Genomic DNA, 24,856 nt, shown 5'->3' on the forward strand with positions numbered 1-24,856 from the left:
TGTGTAGATTGGACAAATACTATGCAGTGCCGGTGTGCACTGATGTCTTTCCAATACTTAAAAGGTTTACAGAAATTATTACTAAGGAATGGGATAGACCAGGTGTGCCGTTCTCTCCCCCTCCTATTTTTAAGAAAATGTTTCCAATAGATGCCACCACACGGGACTTATGGTAGACAGTCCCTAAGGTGGAGGGAGCAGTTTCTACCCTAGCTAAGCGTACTACTATCCCTGTCGAGGACAGTTGTGCTTTCTCAGATCCAATGGATAAAAAGTTAGAGGGTTACCTTAAGAAAATGTTTATTCAACAAGGTTTTATTCTACAGCCCCTTGCATGCATTGCCCCAGTCACTGCTGCTGCGGCCTTCTGGTTTGAGTCTCTGGAAGAGGCTTTACAGGTAAAGACCCCATTGGATGACATACTTGACAAGCTTAGAGCACTTAAGCTAGCCAATTCTTTTGTTTCTGATGCCATTGTTCATTTGACTAAACTAACGGCTAAGAATTCTGGTTTTGCTATTCAAGCGCGCAGGGCGCTATGGCTTAAATCATGGTCAGCTGACGTTACTTCAAAGTCTAAGCTGCTTAACATTTCCTTCAAGGGGCAAACCCTATTCGGGCCTGGTTTGAAGGAGATCATTTCTGATATCACTGGAGGAAAAGGTCATGCCCTTCCTCAGGATAGGTCCAAATCAAGGGCCAAACAATCTAATTTTCGTGCCTTTCGAAACTTCAAGGCGAGTGCGGCATCAACTTCCTCTAATGCAATACAAGAGGGAACTTTTGCCCAGTCCAAGTCGGTCTGGAGACCTAACCAGACCTGGAACAAAGGGAAGCAGGCCAAAAAGCCTGCTGCTGCCCCTAAGACAGCATGAAGTATCAGCCCCCTATCCGGTAACGGATCTAGTAGGGGGCAGACTTTCGCTCTTCGCCCAGGCTTGGGCAAGAGATGTCCAGGATCTCTGGGCGTTGGAAATTGTATCCCAGTGGTATTTTCTGGACTTCAAAGCTTCTCCTCCAAAAGGGAGATTTCACCTTTCACAATTATCTACAAACCAGATAAAGAGAGAGGCATTTTTACACAAAGGAGGAACAGGGACAAGGATTCTATTCAAATCTGTTTGTGGTTCCCAAAAAAGAGGGAACCTTCAGACCAATCTTGGATCTCAAGATCTTAAACAAATTTCTCAGGGTTCCATCCAAGATGGACACTATTCGTACCATCCTGCCTATGATCCAGGAGGGTCAATACATGACTACAGTGGATTTAAAGGATGCGTATCTTCACATTCCGATACACAAAGATCATCATCGGTTTCTCAGGTTTGCCTTCCTAGACAGGCATTACCAGTTTGTAGCTCTTCCATTTGGGTTAGCTACAGCCCCAAGAATCTTTACGAAAGTTCTGGGGTCACTTCTGGCGGTCCTAAGGCCGCGGGGCATAGCAGTGGCCCCTTATTTAGACAACATTCTGATACAGGCGTCAAATTTCAAAATTGCCAAGTCTCATACGGACATAGTTCTGGCATTTCTGAGGTCTCATGGGTGGAAAGTGAACGAAGAAAAGAGTTCTCTATCCCCTCTCACAAGAGTATCCTTTCTGGGAACTCTGATAGATTCTGTAGAAATGAGGATTTACCTGACAGAGACCAGGTTATCAAAACTTCTAAATTCCTGCCGTGTTCTTTATTCCACTCCTCGCCCTTCGGTCGCTCAGTGTATGGAAGTAATCGGCTTAATGGTAGCGGCAATGGACATAGTGCCGTTCGCCCGCCTACATCTCAGACCGCTGCAACTCTGCATGCTCAGCCAGTGGAATGGGGATTACACAGATTTGTCCACTCTACTAAATCTGGATCAAGAGACCAGGGATTCTCTTCTCTGGTGGCTATCTCGGGTCCATCTGTCCAAAGGTATGACCTTTCGCAGGCCAGATTGGACAATTGTAACGACAGATGCCAGCCTTCTAGGCTGGGGAGCAGTCTGGAACTCCCTGAAGGCTCAGGGATCGTGGACTCAGGAGGAGACACTCCTTCCGATAAACATTCTGGAACTAAGAGCGATATTCAATGCTCTTCAGGCTTGGCCTCAGCTAGCGACAATGAGTTTCATCAGATTTCAGTCGGACAACATCACGACTGTGGCTTACATCAACCATCAAGGGGGAACAAGGAGTTCCCTATCAATGTTAGAAGTCTCAAAGATAATTCGCTGAGCAGAGATTCACTCTTGCCACCTATCAGCTATCCATATCCCAGGTGTAGAGAACTGGGAGGCGGATTTTCTAAGTCGTCAGACTTTTCATCCGGGGGAGTGGAAACTCCATCCGGAGGTGTTTGCACAATTGATTCATAGTTAGGGCAAACCAGAACTGGATCTCATGGCGTCTCGCCAGAACGCCAAACTTCCTTGTTACGGATCCAGGTTCAGGGACCCGAAGGCAACGCTGATAGATGCTCTAGCAGCGCCTTGGTCCTTCAACCTGGCTTATGTGTTTCCACCGTTTCCTCTGCTCCCTCGTATGATTGCCAAAATCAAGCAGGAGAGAGCATCGGTGATCTTGATAGCGCCTGCGTGGCCACGCAGGACTTGGTATGCAGATCTGGTGGACATGTCATCCTTTCCACCATGGACTCTGCCGCTGACACAGGACCTTCTACTTCAAGGTCCTTTCAACCATCCAAATCTAATTTCTCTGAGGCTGACTGCCTGGAGATTGAACGCTTGATTTTATCAAAGCATGTTTTCTCCGAGTCAGTCATTGACACCTTAATTCAGGCTCGAAAGCCTGTCGCCAGGAAAATCTATCATAAGATAGGGGACAGATTTCTGCTCTGTCTATTCTTTTGCACAAGTGTCTGGCGGATGTTCCAGACGTTCAGGCATTTTGTCAGGCTTTAGTTAGAATCAAGCCTGTGTTTAAACCTGTTGCTCCACCTTGGAGCTTAAATTTGGTTCTTAAAGTTCTTCAGGGGGTTCCGTTTGAACCTCTTCATTCCATAGATATCAAACTTTTATCTTGGAAAGTTTTTTTTTTGTAGCTATTTCCTCGGCTCGAAGAGTTCAGAGTTATCTGCCTTACAATGTGATTATCCTTATATGATCTTCCATGCAGATAAGGTAGTTCTGCGTGCTAAACCTGGGTTTTTACCTAAGGTGGTATCTAATAAGAATATCAATCAGGAGATTGTTTGTTGTCTACTCTGGACAGAGGAGAGGCCAAAAGGCTTCGGCAACTTCTCTTTCTTTTTGGCTAAGGAGTATAATATGCTTAGCTTATGGGACTGCTGGCCAGCAGCCTCCTGAAAGGTTTACAGCTCATTCTACTAGAGCTGTGGCTTCCACATAGGCCTTTAAAAATGAGGCTTCTGTTGAACAGATTTGCAAGGCGGCGACTTGGTCTTCGCTTCATACCTTTTCAAAATTCTATAAATTTGATACTTTTGCTTCTTCGGAGGCTATTTTTGGGAGAGAGGTTTTACAGGCAGTGGTACCTTCCGTTTAAGTTCCTGCCTTGTCCCTCCCTTCATCCGTGTACTTTAGCTTTCGTATTGGTATCCCACAAGTAATGGATGATCCGTGGACTGGATACACCTTACAAGAGAAAACATAATTTATGCTTACCTGATAAATTTATTTCTCTTGTGGTGTGTCCAGTTCACGGCCTGCCCTGTCATTTTAAGGCAGGTATTTTTTAATTTTAAACTACAGTCACCACTGCACCCTATGGTTTCTCCTTTCTCTGCTTGTCTTCGGTCGAATGACTGGATATGGCAGTTAGGGGAGGAGCTATATAGCAGCTCTGCTGTGGGTGATCCTCTTGCAACTTCCTGTTGGGAAGGAGAATATCCCACAAGTAATGGATGATCCGTGGACTGGATATACCACAAGAGAAATAAATTTATCAGGTAAGCATAAATTATGTTTTCTACTCCTCATTAAAGGTTTACAAATAAATTGCTTTAATATTGTGATCATATCTTGAATAGGTTATTAATAGCAAGGAATGTGTATCTTAGAGAAAAATGTAGAATGTATTGTACTTGGATTATGCAGACCAAATTGAAGACTGTACAGTATATGTATAACAATGATTTCCATTTTGCTTTGCTCTTGCAAAAAATGTATTGCTGATGCCTGTTTTTTTTTTTTTTTGTTTTCCCCAGCATGCTTTTAAAAAGGCCCTTAGAAATGCTGAGCTAAATTTGCATAATACCAAGGAGAGCACTCAGAGCAGCATTGGAGATTGGTATGTAGAAAGCAAAATTATGGTGTGACCATTCTAAGCAAATACATAAGTGTAGCCAGGACAGAAAATGGAAGTATTTAGATAATTGCTAAAGTACAGAACACAATACTTCTCTAGCGCACAATTTGTTTATTTAAAACACATCACCTATTTTTGTGAATTTATGGATTGTGTGACTTATGGGACCTATGCGGAAGGGGTGTTTTGGGAAGCCACCCAACAGTAGCACTGGAATGCTCACTGAAATTTATTTTTAAAGTAATGGTGTGTGTGTAAGTTCTGTTCCATCAAAGTGCAGTACCTATACTGGGCCCTGTCTCATTTAAACTACAATGACATTGCTTGTGTAGATACAAACATGATTGCTTTATTACTCAATCCAATCTCTTCTAGCAGGGCAAGTTTTTATGGTGGCTTTTTAAACAATTTGTAATGATTTCACCGATATTGAAGCATGCAAATTCCTAAAACCTAGACAAGTGATGCTTCTATAATATATATTGTATAATTTGCTAAAATTGTTAAGAGGCACAGGGCTGAGATTAGGTTGCAGGGTATCCGCTGTTCCCTCCAGAAGGATCTTTTGACTTCTGGATTCCTTGTTTTCCCAACCACAGAAGGCACAGATTTTAGTTTGGCAGTTTCTAGGGCTGCAACTATCGATTATTTTCATAATCGATTAATCGGCCAATTATTTTTTCGATTAATCGGATACAAAAAAAAAACCGCTCAAATGGTGTTGAGATGCATATGTAGGATTTTGCCAATTCCACCAAGGTGGGATATTTATCTTTGTTAAAGGGACATTAAACCCATTTTCTTTTCTTTCAAGGTTTAGAAAGAGCATACAATTTTACTTCTATTATCTAATTTGCTTCATTTTCTTGATATGCTTTGCTGAAAAAATATCTAGATAGGCTCAGTAGCTGCTGATTGGTGGCTGCACATAGTTGCCTTGTGTGATTGGTGCTCCCATGTACATTGCTATTTCTTTAACAATTGATTTGTAAAGAATGGAGCAAATTAAATAATAAAAGTAAATTGGAATGTTTAAAATTGTATTATCTGCCTGAATCATAAAATAAATTGTTTGAGTTTAGTGTCCCTTTAACTCCCCACCAATGCAAGGGGCCCCTTAACAAAGTAAGGCTGGACTTCATTCTAACATAAACATAATTTATGTAAGAACTTACCTGATAAATAAATTTCTTTCATATTGGCAAGAGTCCATGAGCTAGTGACATATGGGATATACAATCCTACCAGGAGGGGCAAAGTTTCCCAAACCTCAAAATGCCTATAAATACACCCCTCACCACACCCACAATTCAGTTTAACGAATAGCCAAGCAGTGGGGTGATAAAGGAGTAGAAAGCATCACAAAGGAAATTTGGAAATAATTGTGCTTTATACAAAAAATCATAACCACCATAAAAAGGGTGGGCCTCATGGACTCATGCCAATATGAAAGAAATTCATTTATCAGGTAAGTTATTACATAAATTAAGTTTTCTTTCATGAAATTGGCAAGAGTCCATGAGCTAGTGACATATGGGATATCAAATACCCAAGATGTGTGGAGTCTTCCACTCAAGAGTCACTAGAGAGGGAGGGAATAAAAATAAAAACAGCCATAATTCGCTGAAAAAAAAGTTTATTTTCATTTTTGAAAGAAAAAAAACTTAAATTAAAAAGCAGAAGAATCAAACTGAAACAGCTGCCTGAAGAACTTTTCTACCAAAAACTGCTTCTGAAGAAGCAAATACATCAAAACGGTAGAATTTAGTAAATGTATGCAAAGAGGACCAAGTCGCCGCTTTGCAAATCTGATCAACTGTAGCTTCATTCTTAAAAGCCCACAAAGTGGAGACTGATCTAGTAGAATGAGCTGTAATTCTCTGAGGCGGGGCCTGACCCGACTCCAAATAAGCTTGATGAATCAAAAGCTTCAACCAAGAAGCCAAGGAAATAGCAGAAGCCTTCTGACCTTTCCTAGGACCAGAAAATAAAACAAATAGAATGGAAGTCTTCCTGAAATCTTGAGTAGCTTCCACATAATATTTCAAAGCTCTTACCACATCCAAAGAATGTAAGGATCTCTCCAAAGAATTCTTAGGATTAGGACACAAGGAAGGGACAACAATTTCTCTACTAATGTTGTTAGAATTCACAACCTTAGGTAAAACTTGAAAAGAAGTCCGCAAAACTGCCTTATCCTGATGAAAAATCAGAAAAGGAGACTCACAAGAAAGAGCAGATAGCTCAGAAACTCTTCTAGCAGAAGAGATAGCCAAAAGGAACAACACTTTCCAAGAAAGTAGTTTAATGTCCAAAGAATGCATAGGCTCAAATGGAGGAGCCTGTAAAGCCTTCAGAACCAAATTAAGACTCCACGGAGGAGAAATTGATTTAATGACAGGCTTAATACGAACTAAAGCCTGTACAAAACAGTGAATATCAGGAAGTATAGCAATCTTTCTGTGAAATAAAACAGAAAGAGCGGAGATTTGTCCTTTTAAGGAACTTGCAGACAAACCCTTATCCAAACCATCCTGAAGGAACTGTAAAATTCTAGGAATTCTAAAAGAATGCCAGGAGAATCTATGAGAAGAACACCATGAAATGTAAGTCTTCCAAACTCTATAATAAATCTTCCTAGAAACAGATTTACGAGCTTGTAACATAGTATTAATCACTGAGTCAGAGAAACCTCTATGACTTAGAACTAAGCGTTCAATTTCCATACCTTCAAATTTAATGATTTGAGATCCTGATGAAAAAACGGACCTTGAGATAGTAGGTCCGGCCGTAACGGAAGTGGCCAAAGCGGGCAACTGGACATCCGAACCAGATCCGCATACCAAAACCTGTGTGGCCATGCTGGAGCCACCAGCAACACAAAAGACTGTTCCATGATGATTTTGGAGATCACTCTTGGAAGGAGAACTATAGGCGGGAAGATGTAAGCAGGCTGATAACACCAAGGAAGTGTCAGCGCATCCACTGCTTCCGCCTGAACATCCCTGGACAGGTATCTGGGAAGTTTCTTGTTTAGATGAGAGGCCATGAGATCTATCTCTGGAAGCCCCCACATCTGAAGAATCTGAGAAAATACATCCAGGGGAGTGGTCTCTCCATCCAGATGTGAAGTCTGGCGGCTGAGATCATCCGCCTCCCAATTGTCTACGCCTGGGATATGCACCGCAGAGATTAGACAGGAGCTGAATTCCGCCCAGGCAAGTATCCGAGATACTTCTTTCATAGCTTGGGGACTGTGAGTCCCACCCTGATGATTGACATAAGCCACAGTTGTGATATTGTCTGTCTGAAAACAAATGAACGGTTCTCTCTTTAGCAGAGGCCAGAACTGAAGAGCCCTGAGAATTGCACAGAGTTCTAAAATATTTATTGGTAATCTCGCCTCTTGAGATTTCCAAACCCCTTGTGCTGTCAGAGATCCCCAAACAGCTCCCCAACCTGAAAGACTTGCATCTGTTGTGATCACAGTCCAGGTTGGGCGAACAAAAGAAGCCCCTTGAACCAAACGATGATCTACCCACCATGTCAGAGAGTGTCGTACATTGGGATTCAAGGATATTAATTGTGATATCTTTGTATAATCCCTGCACCACTGATTCAGCATACAAAGCTGTAGAGGTCTCATGTGAAAACGAGCAAAGGGGATCGCGTCCGATGCTGCAGTCATGAGACCTAAAACTTCCATGCACATAGCCACTGAAGGGAATGACTGAGACTGAAGGAGCCGGCATGCTGCGACCAATTTTAAATGTCTCTTGTCTGTTAGACAGTCATGGACACTGAATCTATCTGGAAGCCTAAAAAGGTGACCCTTGTCTGAGGAATCAAGAAACTTTTTGGTAAATTGATCCTCCAACCATGTTTCCGAAGAAACACTAGTTGATTCGTGTGAGATTCTGCAGTATGTAAAGACTGAGCTAGTAACAAGATATCGTCCAAATAAGGAAACACCGCAATACCCTGTTCTCGGATTACAGATAGTAGGGCACCCAGAACCTTTGAAAAGATTCTTGAAGCTGTTGCTAGGCCAAATGGAAGAGCAACAAATTGGTAATGCTTGTCAAGAAAAGAGAATCTCAGAAACTGAAAGTGTTCTGGATGAATCGGAATATGAAGGTATGCATCCTGCAAGTCTATTGTGGACATATAATGTCCTCGCTGAAAAAAAGGCAGAATAGTCCTTATAGTCACCATCTTGAAAGTTGGTACTCTTACATAACGATTCAAAATTTTTAGATCCAGAACTGGTCTGAATAAATTTTCTTTCTTTGGTACAATGAATAGGTTTGAATAAAACCCCAAACCTTGTTCCTGAGGAGGAACTGGCATGATTACCCCTGAAGACTCCAGATCTGAAACACACTTCAGAAAAGCCTGAGCTTTTACTGGATTTACAGCGTGAGAGAAAAAATCTTCTCACAGGAGGTCTTACTTTGAATCCTATTCGATACCCTTGAGAGACAATGCTCTGAATCCAATGATTTTGGACAGATTTTATCCAAAAATCCTTGAAAAACCTTAATCTGACCCCTACCAGCTGAGCTGGCATGAGGGCCGCACCTTCATGCGGATTTAGGGGCTGACTTTGGTTTCCTAAATGGCTTGGATTTATTCCAATTTGAGGAATGCTTCCAATTGGAAGCAGATTCCTTAGGGGAAGGATTGAGTTTTTGTTCTTTATTCTGACGAAAGGAATGAAAACGGTTAGAAGCCTTAGATTTACCCTTATGTTTTTTTATCCTGAGGCAAAAAAAACTCCTTTTCCCCCAGTGATAGTTGAAATAATAGAATCCAACTGAGAACCAAATAAATTATTACCTTGGAAAGAAAGAGATATAGTAATCTAGGTTTAGATGTCATATCAGCATTCCAAGATTTAAGCCACAAAGCTCTTCTAGCTAAAACAGCTAAAGACATGGATCTAACATCAATTTTGATATCAAAAATGGCATCACAAATAAAATGATTAGCATGTTGCAGTAAGCAAATAACGCTAGATATGTCAGAATCCAATTCATTTTGCGCTAAATTTTGCAACCAGAAAGTTGATGCAGCTGCAACATCAGCCAAAGAAATAGCAGGTCTGAGAAGATAACCTGATTATAAATAGGCCTTCCTTAGATAAGATTCAAGCTTCCTATCTAAAGGATCCTTAAAGGAAGTGCTATCTTCCATAGGAATAGTGGTACGTTTAGCAAGAGTAGAAATAGCCCCATCAACTTTGGGGATTCTTTCCTAAAACTCTATAGATTTTGCTGGTAAAGGATACAATTTTTTAAACCTTGAAGAAGGAATAAAAGAAGTACCTGGCTTATTCCATTCCATAGAAATCATATCAGAAATAGCCTCAGGAATAGGAAAAACCCCTTGAGGTTTAAATACAGCATTTAAACGTTTATTAGACTGAAAGTCAATAGGACTGGTTACCTCAATATCCAAAGTAATTAACACTTCTTTTAATAAAGAACGCATATACTCTATTTAAAATAAATAAGTGGATTTGTCAGTGTCAATGTCTGAGGAAGGATCTTCTGAATCAGATATTTCCTCAGAAGAGGATAAATTATGTTGCTGGTCATTTGATATTTCATCAGCTAAATGAGAAGTTTTAAAAGACCTTTTACGTTTATTAGAAGGTGGAAATGCAGACAAAGCCTTCATAATAGAATCAAACAAATTCTTTAAAATTTACAGGTATATCATGCACATTAGAAGTTGAAGGAACTGCAACTGGCAATGTACTATTACTGATGGAAACACTATCTGCATGTAAAAGTTTATCATGACATTCGGTGGAATAATTTCTACAACTTTACAACAAATGCACTTAGCTTTGGTAGAACCGATGTCAGGCAGCAATGTTCCAGCAGAAACTTCTGAGGCAGGATCAGATTGGGACATCTTGCACAATGTAAGAGAAAAAAAAAAACATATAAATCAATATTATCTATTTCCTTATATGACAGTTTCAGGAATGGGAAAAAATGCAATAGCATAGGCCTCTGAAAGCAAAAAGCAAGAGGCAAACAAACAAGGAGTATTGAAATAATGAAAAAAATTTGGCGCCAAGTATGACGCACAACGTAACTTAAATACTTTTTTGGCGCCAAAAATGACCGGAAATGAGACACTTGCGTCACTGACGCTGTCGTGTGAAAGGTCTCAGCGTCACGTATGACGGCGGAAATGACGAAGTTGCGTCATAAACATACTTTTTCGCGCCAAAAAATTTTCACGACAAGAATGACGCAATAAAGTCTAGCATTTGACGCACCGGCGGGCCTAATACCCGCAATTACAAGAAGTAGTCAATTGAAAAAAGACTAAACCCCAGGTAAGAAATAAATTTCTTAAAAAATGTTTACATTCCCAAATATGAAACTGACAGCCTGCAGAAGGAAATACATGAACCTGACTCATGGCAAATATAAGTACAATACATATATTTAGAACTTTATATAAATGCATAAAGTGCCAAACCATAGCTGAGGTGTCTTAAGTAATAAAAAACATACTTACCCAAAGACACCCATCCACATATAGCAGATAGCCAAACCAGTACTGAAACAGTAATTAGTAGAGGTAATGGTAAATTGAGAGTATATCGTCGATCTGAAAAGGGAGGTAGGAGATGAATCTCTACAACCGATAACAGAGAACCTATGAAATAGACCCCCGTTAGGGAAATCATCGTATTCAATAAATGATACTCCCTTCACGTCCCTCTGACATTCGCTGTACTCTGAGAGGAATCTGGCTTCAACAATGCTGAGAAGCGCATATCAACGTAGAAATCTTAGCACAAACTTACTTCACCACCTCCATAGGAGGCAAAGTTTGTAAAACTGAATTGTGGGTGTGGTGAGGGGTGTATTTATAGGCATTTTGAGGTTTGGGAAACTTTGCCCCTCCTGGTAGGATTGTATATCCCATATGTCACTAGCTCATGGACTCTTGCCAATTTCATGAAAGAAATATCTTGAATATCTATATGCAATGGTAAAAAACCAACTATAAGGTTAGGGAAAAAATATCTAGTCTGCTCTTAAAATAACCGACATATGCTTATAGAGGTTGAATCTGGTACATATTACACATTATTAAAAGTCAAAAGCGCTAGGGACTATATATCAATAACAGGACAAAGTCTTACACTTTTATCTATAAAGTACATATAATCAGCAATAGAAAGTGATCCGCTAATAATTGTACAAACAGATAATAGTGCACATCAATTCAAATAACAAATCCCATCTATCTAGGGCTAGGTGTAAATAACAAATTCAGCACTATATCATGGAAAGTATAGTTCCAAATCACCTGATTTATTATAAACAATCCAAATGATGATTCCTATTATTTCTGGGTTGTATATAAGCCAGGAGTAGTTGTAAACGTATACTATCCGGAAAAAAAGTTAAAAGTAAACATCTGTAGACGTCATTTAGGCTAAAAACATAACTATTAACCACAATACCATGTACAGGAGTTCATCGGAGTGAAGCAGCTGGTGTTGTGCACAGACCAACTAATTACTAACCAACTAATCGATTATGAGATTCGTTGACAACTATTTTCATAATCGATTATTATCGAATATATCGATTAGTTGTTGCAACTCTAGCAGTTTCCTGTGGTCAAAGACTTTTGTACACATTTTCAGTTCTGCTCCTTCCCATGGGCAGCCACAACTTGTGCCATCCATGACCTAGACTGTTCTATGTGCTTATAGACTGGAGCTGAGTGTCACCATATTGGTGCATAACAAATTATGTATATCAATCACTTACTGTACTGGACAACATCTACCTCTTTAAAGTTAGCTGTGCTGTGAATATCATATATATAATATTTATATATGCCGTAAAGCTAAACCTAGATTCTTAAAAAAGCTGCATTCATTACTTTTGGCAGTTACAGAAACTGGCCACCAGGAGGAGGCAAAGACACCCAAGCCAAAGTCTTTAATACCTCCCCCCACTTCCCTCATCCCCCAGTCATTTCTTTCATGTAATTAGCAAGAGTCCATGAGCTAGTGACGTATGGGATATACATTCCTACCAGGAGGGGCAAAGTTTCCCAAACCTCAATGCCTATAAATACACCCCTCACCACACCCACAATTCAGTTTTACAAACTTTGCCTCCCATGGAGGTGGTGAAGTAAGTTTGTGCTAGATTTCTACTTTGATATGCGCTTCGCAGCAGGCTGAAGCCCGGTTTTCCTCTGAGTGCAGTGAATGTCAGAGGGATGTGAAGAGAGTATTGCCTATCGGTCGTAGAGATTTCTTCTCCTACCTCCCTTTTCAGATCGACGATATACTCTTATATACCATTACCTCTACTGATTCTCGTTTCAGTACTGGTTTGGCTATCTACTTTATGTAGATGAGTGTCTTAGCGTAAGTAAGTCTTATTTCTATTCATTACACTCTAAGCTATGGTTGGGCACTTTATATGTAAAGTTCTAAATATATGTGTTAAACTTATATTTGCCATGATTCAGGATAATTAGTATTCCTTCTTTCAGACTGTCAGTTTAATTTTTTTGGGAAAATGCATATGAATTATATTTTTTCTTACCTTAAAATTTTCAATTGACTTTTTTTCTAAATTGCGGGCTGTTAGGCTCGCGGGTGCAGAAAATGCTTCAATTTATTGCGTCATTCTTTTTTGGCGCAAAAATTGTCATTTCCGGCGTCATAGTTGACGCCGGAAGTTCTCACGTGATTTCATTTTTGACGTATGTGTGTTGCGGACGTTTTTGGCGCCAAAAAACATGGGCGTCATTTTTGGCGCCAAAAAACATGGGCGTCATTTTTGGCGCCAAAAAATGTGGACGTTATACTTGGCGCCAAAAATGTGGGCGTCATACTTGGCGCCAATTTTTTTCACATTATTTCAGTCTCACTTTTTAGTTGCTTCTGGTTTCTAGAGGCTTGTTTTGTTTTGCATTGCATTCTTTCCCATTCCTGAAACTGCCATTTAAGGAATTTGATAATTTTGCTTTATATGTTGTTTTTTCTATTACATATTGCAAGATGTCACTACCTGACCCTGGATCAGAATCTACTTCTGGAAAGACGCTGCCTGATGTCGGTTCTACCAAAGCTAAGTGCATTTGTTGTAAACTTTTGGTAACTGTTCCTCCGGCTGTAGTTTGTGTTAGTTGTCATGATAAACTATCAAACGCTGATCATATTTCCATTAGTAATAATCCATTACCTGTTGTTCCTTCAACATCTAATGTTCAGGATGTTCCTGTTAATGTAAAAGAATTTGTTTCTAATTCTATTCGGAAGGCTCTGTCTGTTATTCCCCCTTCTAGTAAACGTAAGAGGTCTTTTAAAACTTATCATATTTAAGATGAATTTTTAAATGACCACCATCATTCTGACTTATCTATTTCTGATGAGGATCTATCTGGTTCAGAAGATGCTGCCTCAGATATTGACACTGATAAATCTTCATATTTGTTTAAAATGGAGTTTATTCGTTCTTTACTTAAAGAAGTGTTGATTGCATTAGATATGGAGGAGTCTAGTCCTCTTGATATTAAAACTAATAAGCGTTTAAATTCAGTTTTTAAACCTCATGTACGGCTAGATTTAGAGTTTTGTCGGTAACGACCCGCGTAGCTAACGCTGGCTTTTTTCTGGCCGCACCTTTAAAATAACTCTGGTATTGAGAGTCCATATAATGTCAGCGTTAGGCTCCAAAAAAGGAGTGTAGAGCATATTTAACGCAACTGCAACTCTCGATACCAGAGTTGCTTACGGACGCGGCCAGCCTCAAAAACGTGCTCGTGCACAATTCCCCCATAGGAAACAATGGGGCTGTTTGAGCTGAAAAAAAACCTAACACCTGCAAAAAAGCCGCGTTCAGCTCCTAACGCAGCCCCATTGTTTGCTATGGGGAAACACTTCCTACGTCTGCACCTAACACTCAGAATCAAGTTCAATCCGATTGGCTGATCCAATCAGATTGAGCTCGCATTCTATTGGCTGATTGGAACAGCCAATAGAATGCGAGCTCAATCTGATTGGCTGATCGAATCAGCCAATCGGAATGAACTTGATTCTGATTGGCTGATTCCATCAGCCAATCAGAATATTCCTACCTTAATTCCGATTGGCTGATAGAATCCTATCAGCCAATTGGAATTCGAGGGACGCCATCTTGGATGACGTCATTTAAAGGAACCGTCATTCGGCTAGTAGGCGTTGGGAGAAAAGGATGTTCCGTGTCGGATGGAAGATGATGGCTCCCGAAGAAAGAAGATTGAAGATGCCGTTGATAGAAGACTTCATTCGGATCATGGACCTCTTCAGCTCCCGCTTGGATGAAGACTTCATCCGTATCATGGACCTCTTCAGCTCCCGCTTGGATAAAGACTTCAGCCGGATCATGGACCTCTTCAGCCCCCCGCTTGGGCTTGGATCAGGACATCGGAGGAGCTCTTCAGGACGGATCGGTGAACCTGGTATGGTGAAGATAAGGTAGGAAGATCTTCAGGGGCTTAGTGTTAGGTTTATTTAAGGGGGGTTTGGGTTAGATTAGGGGTATGTGGGTGGTGGGTTGTAATGTTGGGGGGGGGGTATTGTATGTTTTTTTTTTACAGGCAAAAGAGCTGAACTTCTTGGGGCATGCCCCGCAAAGGGCCCTGTTCAGGGCTGGTAAGGTAAAAGAGCTTTGAACTTTAGTAATTTAGAATAGGGTAGGGCATTTTTTTTATTTTGGGGGGCTTTGTTATTTTATTAGGGGGCTTAGAGTAGGTGTAATTAGTTTAAAATTGTTGTAATATTTTTATTATGTTTGTAAATATTTGTTTATTTTTTGTAACTTAGTTCTTTTTTATTTTTTGTACTTTAGTTAGTTTATTTCATTGTAGTTATTTGTAGGAATTGTATTTAATTTATTTATTGATAGTGTAGTGTTAGGTTTAATTGTAACTTTGGTTAGGCTTTATTTTACAGGTAAATTTGTAATTATTTTAACTTTTTTAGCTATTAAATAGTTCTTAACTATTTAATAGCTATTGTACCTGGTTAAAATAAATACAAAGTTACCTGTAAAATAAATATTAATCCTAAAATAGCTATAATATAATTTTAATTTATATTGTAGCTATATTAGGATTTATTTTACAGGTAAGTATTTAGCTTTAAATAGGAATAATTTATTTAAGAAGAGTTAATTAATTTAGTTAGATTTAAATTATATTTAACTTAGGGGGGTGTTAGTGTTAGGGTTAGACTTGGCTTTAGGGGTTAATACATTTATTAGAATAGCGGTGAGCTCCGGTCGGCAGATTAGGGGTTAATAATTGAAGTTAGGTGTCGGCGATGTTAGGGAGGGCAGATTAGGGGTTAATACTATTTATTATAGGGTTAGTGAGGCGGATTAGGGGTTAATAACTTTTATAGTATCGCTCAGGTCCGGTCGGCAGATTAGGGGTTAATAAGTGTAGGGAGGTGGAGGCGACGTTGAGGGTGGCAGATTAGGGGTTAATAAATATAATATAGGGGTCGGCGGTGTTAGGGGCAGCAGATTAGGGGTACATAGCTATAATGTAGGTGGCGGCGCTTTGCGGTCGGCAGATTAGGGGTTAATTATTTTAGGTAGCTGGCGGCGACATTGTGAGGGGCAGGTTAGGGGTTAATAAATATAATACAGGGGTCGGCGGTGTTAGGGGCAGCAGATTAGGGGTACATAAGTATAACGTAGGTGGCGGTCGGCAGATTAGGGGTTAAAAATATTTAATCGAGTGGCGGCGATGTGGGGGGACCTCGGTTTAGGGGTACATAGGTAGTTTATGGGTGTTAGTGTACTTTAGAGCACAGTAGTTAAGAGCTTTATGAACCGGCGTTAGCCCAGAAAGCTCTTAACTACTGACTTTTTTCTGCGGCTGGAGTTTGGTCGTTAGATTTCTAACGCTCACTTCAGACACGACTCTAAATACCGGAGTTAGAAAAATCCCATTGAAAAGATAGGATACGCAATTGACGTAAGGGGATCTGCGGTATGGAAAAGTCGCGGCTGAAAAGTGAGCGTTAGACCCTTTTTTGAGTGACTCCAAATACCGGAGGTAGCCTAAAACCAGCGTTAGGAGCCTCTAACGCTGGTTTTCACGGCTACCGCCAAACTCCAAATCTAGGCCGTAGTTATTGCAGAAGTTTTTCCAGTTCCTGATGCTATTTCAGAAGTAATTTCTAGGGAATAGTCCGGGTACTTCATTGTACCCTTTGCCATCTGATAGATTAGAGTTTTGGGGGAAAAATCCCCAAAGTTGATGGGGCTATCTCTACTCTTGCTAAACGTACTACTATTCCTACGGCAGATAGTACTTCTTTTAAGGATCTTTTAGATAGGAAGCTTGAATCCTTTCTAAGGAAGGCTTATTTATGTTCAGGTAATCTTCTTAGACCTGCTATTTCTTTGGCTGATGTTGCTGCAGCTTCCACCTTCTGGTTGGAGGCGTTAGCGCAACAAGTGTCAGACCATAATGCTTATAGCATTGTTAAACTTCTTCAACATGCTAATAACTTAATTTGTGATGCCATTTTTGATATCATTAGAATTGATGTCAGGTATATGTCTTTAGCTATTTTAGCTAGAAGAGCTTTATGGCTTAAGTCTTGGAATGCAGATATGACTTCTAAGTCAACGTTGCTTTCTCTTACTTTCCAAGGTAATAAATTATTTGGTTCTCACAGTTAGATTCAATAATTTCAACTGTTATTGGGGGGATGGGAGCCTTTTTGCCTCAGGACAAAAAATCGAAAGGTAAATATAGGGCTGCTAATCGTTTTCGTTCCTTTCATCAGAATAAGGAACAAAAGCCTGACCTTTCCCCTAAAGGAACAGTTTCCGTTTGGAAACCTTCTCCAGTCTGGAATAAATCCAAGCCTTTTAGAAAGTCAAAACCAGCGCCCAAATCCGCATGAAGGTGCGGCCCTCATTCCAGCACAGCTGGTAGGGGGCAGGTTACGATTTTTCAAAGATGTTTGGATCAATTCGATTCCGTGTCCTTGCATTCAGAACATTGTTTCACAAGGGTACAGACTAGGTTTCAAGATAAGACCGTCTGTGAGGAGATTGTTTCTCTCACGCATTCCAGTGAACCCAGTAAAAGCTCAGGCGTTTCTGAAATGTGTTTCAGACCTAGAGTCGGCTGGGGTAATTGTGCCAGTTCCAGTTCTGGAACGGGGTCTGGGGTTTTACTCAAATCTGTTCATTGTACCAAAGAAGGAGAATTCCTTCAGATCAGTTCTGGATCTAAAAATATTGAATCGTTATGTAAGGATACCAACATTCAAAATGGTGACTATAAGGACTATTCTGCCTTTTTGTTCAGCAAGGGCATTATATGTCTACAATAGACTTACAGGATGCATATCTTCATATTCCTATCCATCCAGATCACTATCAGTTTCTGAGATTCTCTTTTCTAGACTGCCATTACCAGTTTGTTGCTCTTCCGTTTGGCCTAGTAACAGCTCCAAGGATCTTTTCAAAAGTTCTCGGTGCCCTTCTCTCTGTAATCAGAGAACAGGGTATTGCGGTATTTCCTTATTTGGACGATATCTTGGTACTTGCTCAGTCTTTACATTCTGCAGAATCTCATACGAATCAACTTGTGTTGTTTCTTCAAAGACATGGTTGGAGGATCAATTTACCAAAGAGTTCCTTGATTCTTCAGACAAGTGTTCCTCAGATTCAGTGTCCATGACTTTGTCTCTAACAGAAAAGAGACGTCTGAAATTAGTTTCAGCTTGTCGAAACCTTCAGTCTCAATCATTCCCTTTGGTAGCTTTGTGCATGGAAATTCTAGGTCTCATGACTGCTGCATCGGACACGATCCCTTTTTCTCGTTTTCACATGAGACCTCTCCAGCTTTGTATGCTGAACCAATGGTGCAGGGATTATACAAAGATATCACAATTAATATCCTTAAATCCCAATGTTCAATCTTCTCTGACTTGGTGGTTGGATCACCATCGTTTAATTCAAGGGGCCTCTTTTGTTCGTCCAACCTGGACTGTGATCTCAACAGATGCGAGTCTTTCAGGTTGGGGAGCTGTATGGGGATCTCTGACAGCGCAGGGGGTTTGGGAATCTCAGGAGGCGAGATTACCAATCAACATTTTGGAACTCCGTGAGATTTTCAGAGCTCTTCAGTTCTGGCCTCTTCTGAAGAGAGAATCGTTTGTTTTCAGACAGTGTCACAACCGTGGCATATGTCAATCATCAAGGGGGGACTCACAGTCCTCAGGCTATGAAAGAAGTATCTCGGATACTTGTATGGGCGGAATCCAGCTCCTGTCTAATTTCTGCGGTTCACATCCCAGGTATAGACAATTGGGAAGCGGATTATCTGTCGCCAGACGTTACATCTGGGCGAATGGTCTCTTCACCCAGAGGTATTTCTTCAGATTGTTCAAATCTGGGGACTTCCAGAAATAGATCTGATGGCATCTCATCTAAACAAGAAACTTCCCAGGTATCTGTCCAGAGCCAGGGATCCTCAGGCGGAAGCGGACGCGTTGTCAGTTCCTTGGAATTATCAACCTGCTTATATCTTTCCGCCTCTAGTTCTTCTTCCAAAAGTGATTTCCAAAATCCTAATGGAGCGTTCGTTTGTACTGCTGGTGGCTCCAGCATGGCCACACAGGTTTTGGTATGCGGATCTCGTTCGGATGGCCAGTTGCCAACCTTGGACACTTCCGTTAAGGCCAGACCTTCTATCTCAAGGCCCATTTTTCCATCAGGATCTCAAATCATTAAATTTGAAGGTATGGGGATTGAACGCTTAATACTTAGTCATAGAGGTTTCTCTGATTCAGTGATTAATACTATGTTACAGGCTCGTAAATCTGTGTCAAGAAAGATCTATTACCGAGTTTGGAAGACTTAAATTTCTTGGTGTTCTTCATATAAATTCTTTTGGCATTCTTTTAGAATTCCTAGAATTTTACAGTTTCTTCAGGATGGTTTGGAAAAAGGTTTGTCTGCAAGTTCCTTGAAAGGACAAATCTCTGCTCTTTCTGTACTTTTTTCACAGAAAGATTGCTAATCATCCTGATATTCATTGTTTTGTACAGGCTTTGGTTCGTGTAAAGCCTGTCATTAAGTCAATCTCTCCTCCTTGGAGTCTTAATTTGGTTCTGAGGGCTTTACAGGCTCCTCCGTTTGAACCTATGCATTCTCTGGATATTAAATTACTTTCTTGGAAAGTTTTATTCCTTTTGGCCATCTCTTCTGCTAGAAGAGTTTCTGAGTTATCTGCTCTTTCTTGTGAATCTCCTTTTCTGTTTTTTTCATCAGGATAAGGCGGTGTTGCGGACTTCATTTAATTTTTTACCTAAAGTTGTGAATTCAAACCACATTAGTAGAGAAATTGTTGTCCCTTCTTTGTTTCTTAATCCTAAGAATTCTCTGGAGAGATCTTTACATTCTTTGGATGTAGTAAGAGCTTTGAAATATTATGTTGAAGCTACTAAAGATTTCAGGAAGACATCTAGTCTATTTGTTATCTTTTCTGGTTCTAGGAAAGGTCAGAAGGCTTCTGTCATTTCTTTGGCATCTTGGTTAAAGTCTTTGATTCATTATGCTTATGTGGAGTCGGGTAAATCCCTGCCTCAAAGGATTACGGCTCATTCTACTATGTCAGTTTCTACTTCCTGGGCTTTTAAGAATGAAGCTTCTGTTGATCATATTTGCAAAGCAGCAACTTGGTCTTGTTTGCATACTATTACTAAATTCTACCATTTTGATGTTTTTTTCTTCTTCTGAAGCAGTTTTTGGTAGAAAAGTACTTCAGGCAGCTGTTTCAGTTCGATTCTTCTGCTTATAATTTCAGTTTTTTTCATTATAAGATTAAAACTTTTTGATTTGGGTTGTGGATTATTTTTTCAGCGGAATTGGCTGTCTTTATTTAATCCCTCCCTCTCTAGTGACTCTTGCGTGGAAGTTCCACATCTTGGGTATCTGCTATCCCATACGTCACTAGCTCATGGACTCTTGCCAATTACATGAAAGAAAACATAATTTATGTAAGACCTTACCGACTCAGGGAGCTTAAAGTGTGTTGAGCCATCTACCTCCGAGGTTGCCATGTCCCGTGAGGCGTGTGCCCCAGACCCTTTCTCGGCTACGCAAGCAGGTGTCCCTATGGCCTTTACTCCTCGGGAGGGTGGCTTGTTTCCTCCAGAGGTTACGGTACAGTTCCGCATGGCCATTTCTATGACACTGACTCATTTATATCTCCCAAGTAAAATATTTCTAAAATACTGTCCGTGTTCTGTTAACCAGGGTCCGTTGGGCGTGGGATCGCCTGATTCAGTTCGGCCTCCTGGGGAAGCGTTGGCCCCAACCTCAGGGTCTTTCGTTGATCCTACGAGGGATGATTTTGCCTTCCGTTATAGGGTTGCACGTCTTAGTTTTCTTTTAGGGCACGTTTTGGCGATGTTGGAGGATCCCAGTCCTAGTGGGCCGAGGGATCCGAGGCCTTAGATGCTGAATGGCAAACTGGATGCGACGTTTGGGGATGAAGCCAATCTCCTTAATGTCCCGTTTTTTATTTGTTTCGGTTCCAGTTCTGAGCTTGGGTGAATGGGGCCTCTGATCGTCTGGTCCTGTGGGCGTTTTCATTCACCTTGGGTGTTCACCCGATGGGTGCTGCCTTCCTTTTATTTTTGATCCAGATGGATGTGTTTAATTTCTTTTTCTTAAAGCTCATGTCTGTTAGATTCAGTTTTTCAAGAAGGTTCTTCTCTGGAACCGAAACTTGTGATTTTGTGGGCACTTACACGGAAGTTGCGCACTTTTGAATAACAGAATTATGTTTTCGAGTTAATTTATCGAACCTTCAGGTCAAATTTTCTTGGACAGTTCTGGAGTCTCTTTATACCAGGCAGGTACTGGTCGGACGCTTTTCTGCTGTTCTTGGGTTCATGTCACCCTCGTGGTGCCGACTTAATCCTGTCTGATTCTAAATGTCACTTGGCCTCATACTTCGAATTAGGATCTGAGCCGGAGTCCATATCAATAGGCCAAGTGGATACAATGCTCCGAATGGAGGGTTGTGAGTGCCAATCTAATGTTGGCTGAAATTTCTGTCTACTCGCCTGGATCTGTTTTTGCAGACGTCATCTTGGTTCTTACAGTTCCCTGGGGCCTCAGAACCGTAGTTTCCATTCCTTTGGAGTTGGTAGATGTGTTTGACCTCTGTAGTCTAGTCTTCCAAGTGGTAAACGATTTGCGTCTTCAATTGAGGTTCTTCCGGATTCTGACTCTTTAACCTGATAACATGCTTTGCGGTGACAGCTTTTTTCCTTCCCGCGTTGGGTGGGGGGTCATCTGGAAGTACGGGCATGTCTTTCTTCTTTTGCTCATAGTTGCATTACTCTAGGAGGTTGAGTGCAGGGGTTTTCCTGTCTTCTGTGGGGAGCTGTGAGGCTTCCAGCTCTACCCTGTTAATCGGTTTGTTTGTTTTTGTTTTGTTTTGTTTTTTTGGAAGATCGACCCTGCAAGGATTTCTAGAGGCTGTTGTCTCTCTCATATGGGATCTACCCATGGTCTGACCATGGTCTTCGATGCTCGGTTGTTATCTGCGATCTCGTTGCAAATCTAGCCTTGGGGCTTATCAACAAAAGACTGTGGTCGGTTACAGGCGGTCGCCCTTCTGGGGTCAGGTGGATGACCATTTATCCTCTATGCTCCGTTCGGGCTTAGTGGTTGTGTAGGCTCACTGAGATGGCAAGCAGAAGGTCCAGGATTCTCATCTATCTTCGGATGCTGTTGTTTCCTTGCCGGCATGTGTATCACATGGTTAAGCTTGTCTTCGTGATTTTATTGCGACCCAGGACCTCTGGGTGCCACATCTTAAACTGGTCAGGAGCTCTTTCAGACTCTTGGGTTTGAGACTGTTGGTAGGTCACCACGTCTATGGACTTAAGATGGTGCGCTCCTAATGATAGGAGGCTGCTTAGTGTTCCTCAGGAAGTTAGATTCCGATTTTTGAAGACTCTAACCTAGGACTGTGTCCCTCCCTGAACCAGTAGTGGACGGTTTGGTCTCGCCTTAGGTGTTCTGCTCCCGAGTGCCCCTTCGAAGGGGGCGGGGTTATATCTTCATGGGCGATTCCTATCTGCCTGAGGCTTAGGTTCTAGGTCTCTCTGACAAATCCCTACTGGTATTTTGGCACATTTGATGTTCCTGTGGACTCCAGGTGTCCTCTCCATTGAGTTGGCCATATTGGCCGAGGGGTTTTGCCTATATGGTAGGTTAGTTTATCTGGCTGTTTCCCCTCTCCTGGTGTGAGGGATGGGGCCTTGAGTGTTCTGCTGATTACCCTGGAGGGAAGGTCGGGGATCGGTTGCTCTATACATTGACGGTTTTCTTCTTGAGACTGCCCTCCCCTTTGGTGGGAGGAGTTTTGATGTTTTCCCTTTTTTTTTTTTTTTTTTTTTTTTTTTTAAATCGGCGTATGGTGCTGGGAGGGGACGCTCCTTGGAGCCCTGTATCTTAGGGCTGTTGAGTTTTTGGAAGGTTTGAAACCATCTGTAGATCTGTAGTTATTTGTGCCTTCAATGTGTGCTAGCATGCTTTAACAAACGCCTCTTGGTGGTTTGGGTTCCACAATGGCGGAGTCCGCTTTCCTACCTGGAAGCTGGTCATTGTGAGTTCCTGTTCAGACGGTTTGGTGTTCTCGTGGAGAGCTCTTTGCTAGCTGCTGGGATAGTTATCCTATGTCTGATATGTTTGCCTAGCCTGCAGGTTTCGACTTTATACGAGGCAATAGAGAACTCACGGTTTTCTGGTGTATCTTATGGTATAGTACTGTATCAGTGATGTGTGTGACCCTCGAGTCCTCTTTGAGCCGCGTTTCCCTGTGTATGAATATTTTTTTTTTTGTTTTTTGGTCCTTGTGCTTTTAGGGAGTTCGTCTCCCTGGGCGCTACTATCGTAGGACAACCTTGGGTTGTTTTATGTTGGTTGAGCAGTGTGGAGTGATCTTTTGGATTTCTTCTGGGACTCTGTTCTTCCTCTTGGGGCAGGTAAAGGTCCTTGTTTTTTGGCCGAGTACTCTTTATGGGAGTAGAGAGCCACGGGGCTGACTCCTTGGAGTCTGTGCTCGATGGACTCTGGCACTGAGTGGTCTCTAGCTCGGCTTTGCTGGTTGTGTAACTGATGTGCAGTTACCTGGGCTTCGGGTTTTTACCTGTGTCGGGTTTTTACCTGTGTTAATATATTTATAGGGTGTCAGGTAATTTCAGGCTAGGGTGCCTTTCGAAGGGGCCGCCTTTTTGTTCCCACCCTTTGTTTGCATTCAGTGTCCTCTAACTTTGGTATTAGTTTCCGAAAAGTAATGAATGCAGCTGTGGACTCTTCCCGTTGTTTTTTTTTAAGAAGGAAAACACAAATTATGCTTACCTGATAATTTTCTTTTCTTCTGACAGGAAGAGTCCACAGCTCCGCCCTCATTTTGTCTATGTGGCGGCAGAAGTTTTTGGTTCTTCTGGCACCTTTTTCCACCCTGATATTTCTCCTACTATTCCTTGTTCCCTTGGCAGAATGACTGGGGGATGAGGGAAGTGGGGAAGGTATTTAAGCCTTTGGCTGCGGTGTCTTTGCCTCCTCCTGGTGGCCAGGTTCTGTAATGCCCAAAAGTAATGAATGCAGCTGTGGACTCTTCCAGTCAGAAGAAAAGAAAATTATCAGGTAAGCATAATTTGTTTTTTTCTAATAGAATTGAAACAATTTTGACCTGCATTCCAAATGAATTATTCATCAATTATACTATGCCCAGTGATTCTGAATTTAGCAGCACTTTTAAATAAGGTGGGCAATACTAATTGTATTTATTGACCATATAAAGTCTAAATATTCAGCCTTCGCTCCTCTGCTTTGCTTGTTGTCTTGTCAGGGATGACCTCAATAATTCAGAGTCTGTTCCACCACCATTGGCTCCATCTGTGGAAGATCTCCGCAATGTCTGGGTACCATATTCCTTAAAGATGAAGCTTTCAAAGAACAAAGAACTACAGGTTCTGAATTGCGCAGAAGATGAAGAGGTGAGTGGTGAAATCTGGGAATAAAGAATTTTTAATACTTGGGGAAGTTTAGAAATGTAAGAATGTTTAATTTCATTATGTTCTTTACAAGAATGTCCGCAATTCCTCTTTCATGGTTTGAAAGTTTGTTTCCAATTTAAATTAAAGGAACCCTGCACTTAACGCACACAGTCACTCCAACAAAATAATTTGAGCTCTAACAATATAACCTCTGATCCCTCTTCATTTTCTTCTTCTTGTAAAGAAAGCTTCTTCTTGTAAAAAAAAAAATTCTTAAGGGCCAGATTACGAGTGGCGCGATCGATGAGGGGTTTGTCGGGCTTACCACTGTTATTACGAGTTGAAAGTAAAAACGATTGCTTAATCGCAATTTACGCTAGAATGATTACCGCAACCTCAGAGCTCTGGTTAACGGTTTCCCGAAACTAAAAAGTGTCACAAAACACATCAAAAATACATTACACAATACAGTTGCTCATAGCACCATCTAA

At 41.1% G+C, this 24,856-nt stretch overlaps 1 protein-coding gene across 1 annotated transcript in view; it reads left to right on the top strand.

Moving 5' to 3' along the window:
* The window catches only part of PAN2 (poly(A) specific ribonuclease subunit PAN2), a 616,232-nt gene that overhangs the window by 446,068 nt on the left and 145,308 nt on the right, over positions 1-24,856 (top strand). Inside the window, 2 exon segments of the mRNA XM_053705507.1 lie at positions 4,167-4,249; positions 24,218-24,365. Coding sequence (XP_053561482.1) covers positions 4,167-4,249; positions 24,218-24,365 — 231 coding nt within the window.

This window comes from Bombina bombina, chromosome 3, assembly GCF_027579735.1.
Source record: "Bombina bombina isolate aBomBom1 chromosome 3, aBomBom1.pri, whole genome shotgun sequence".
NCBI lineage: Eukaryota > Metazoa > Chordata > Amphibia > Anura > Bombinatoridae > Bombina > Bombina bombina.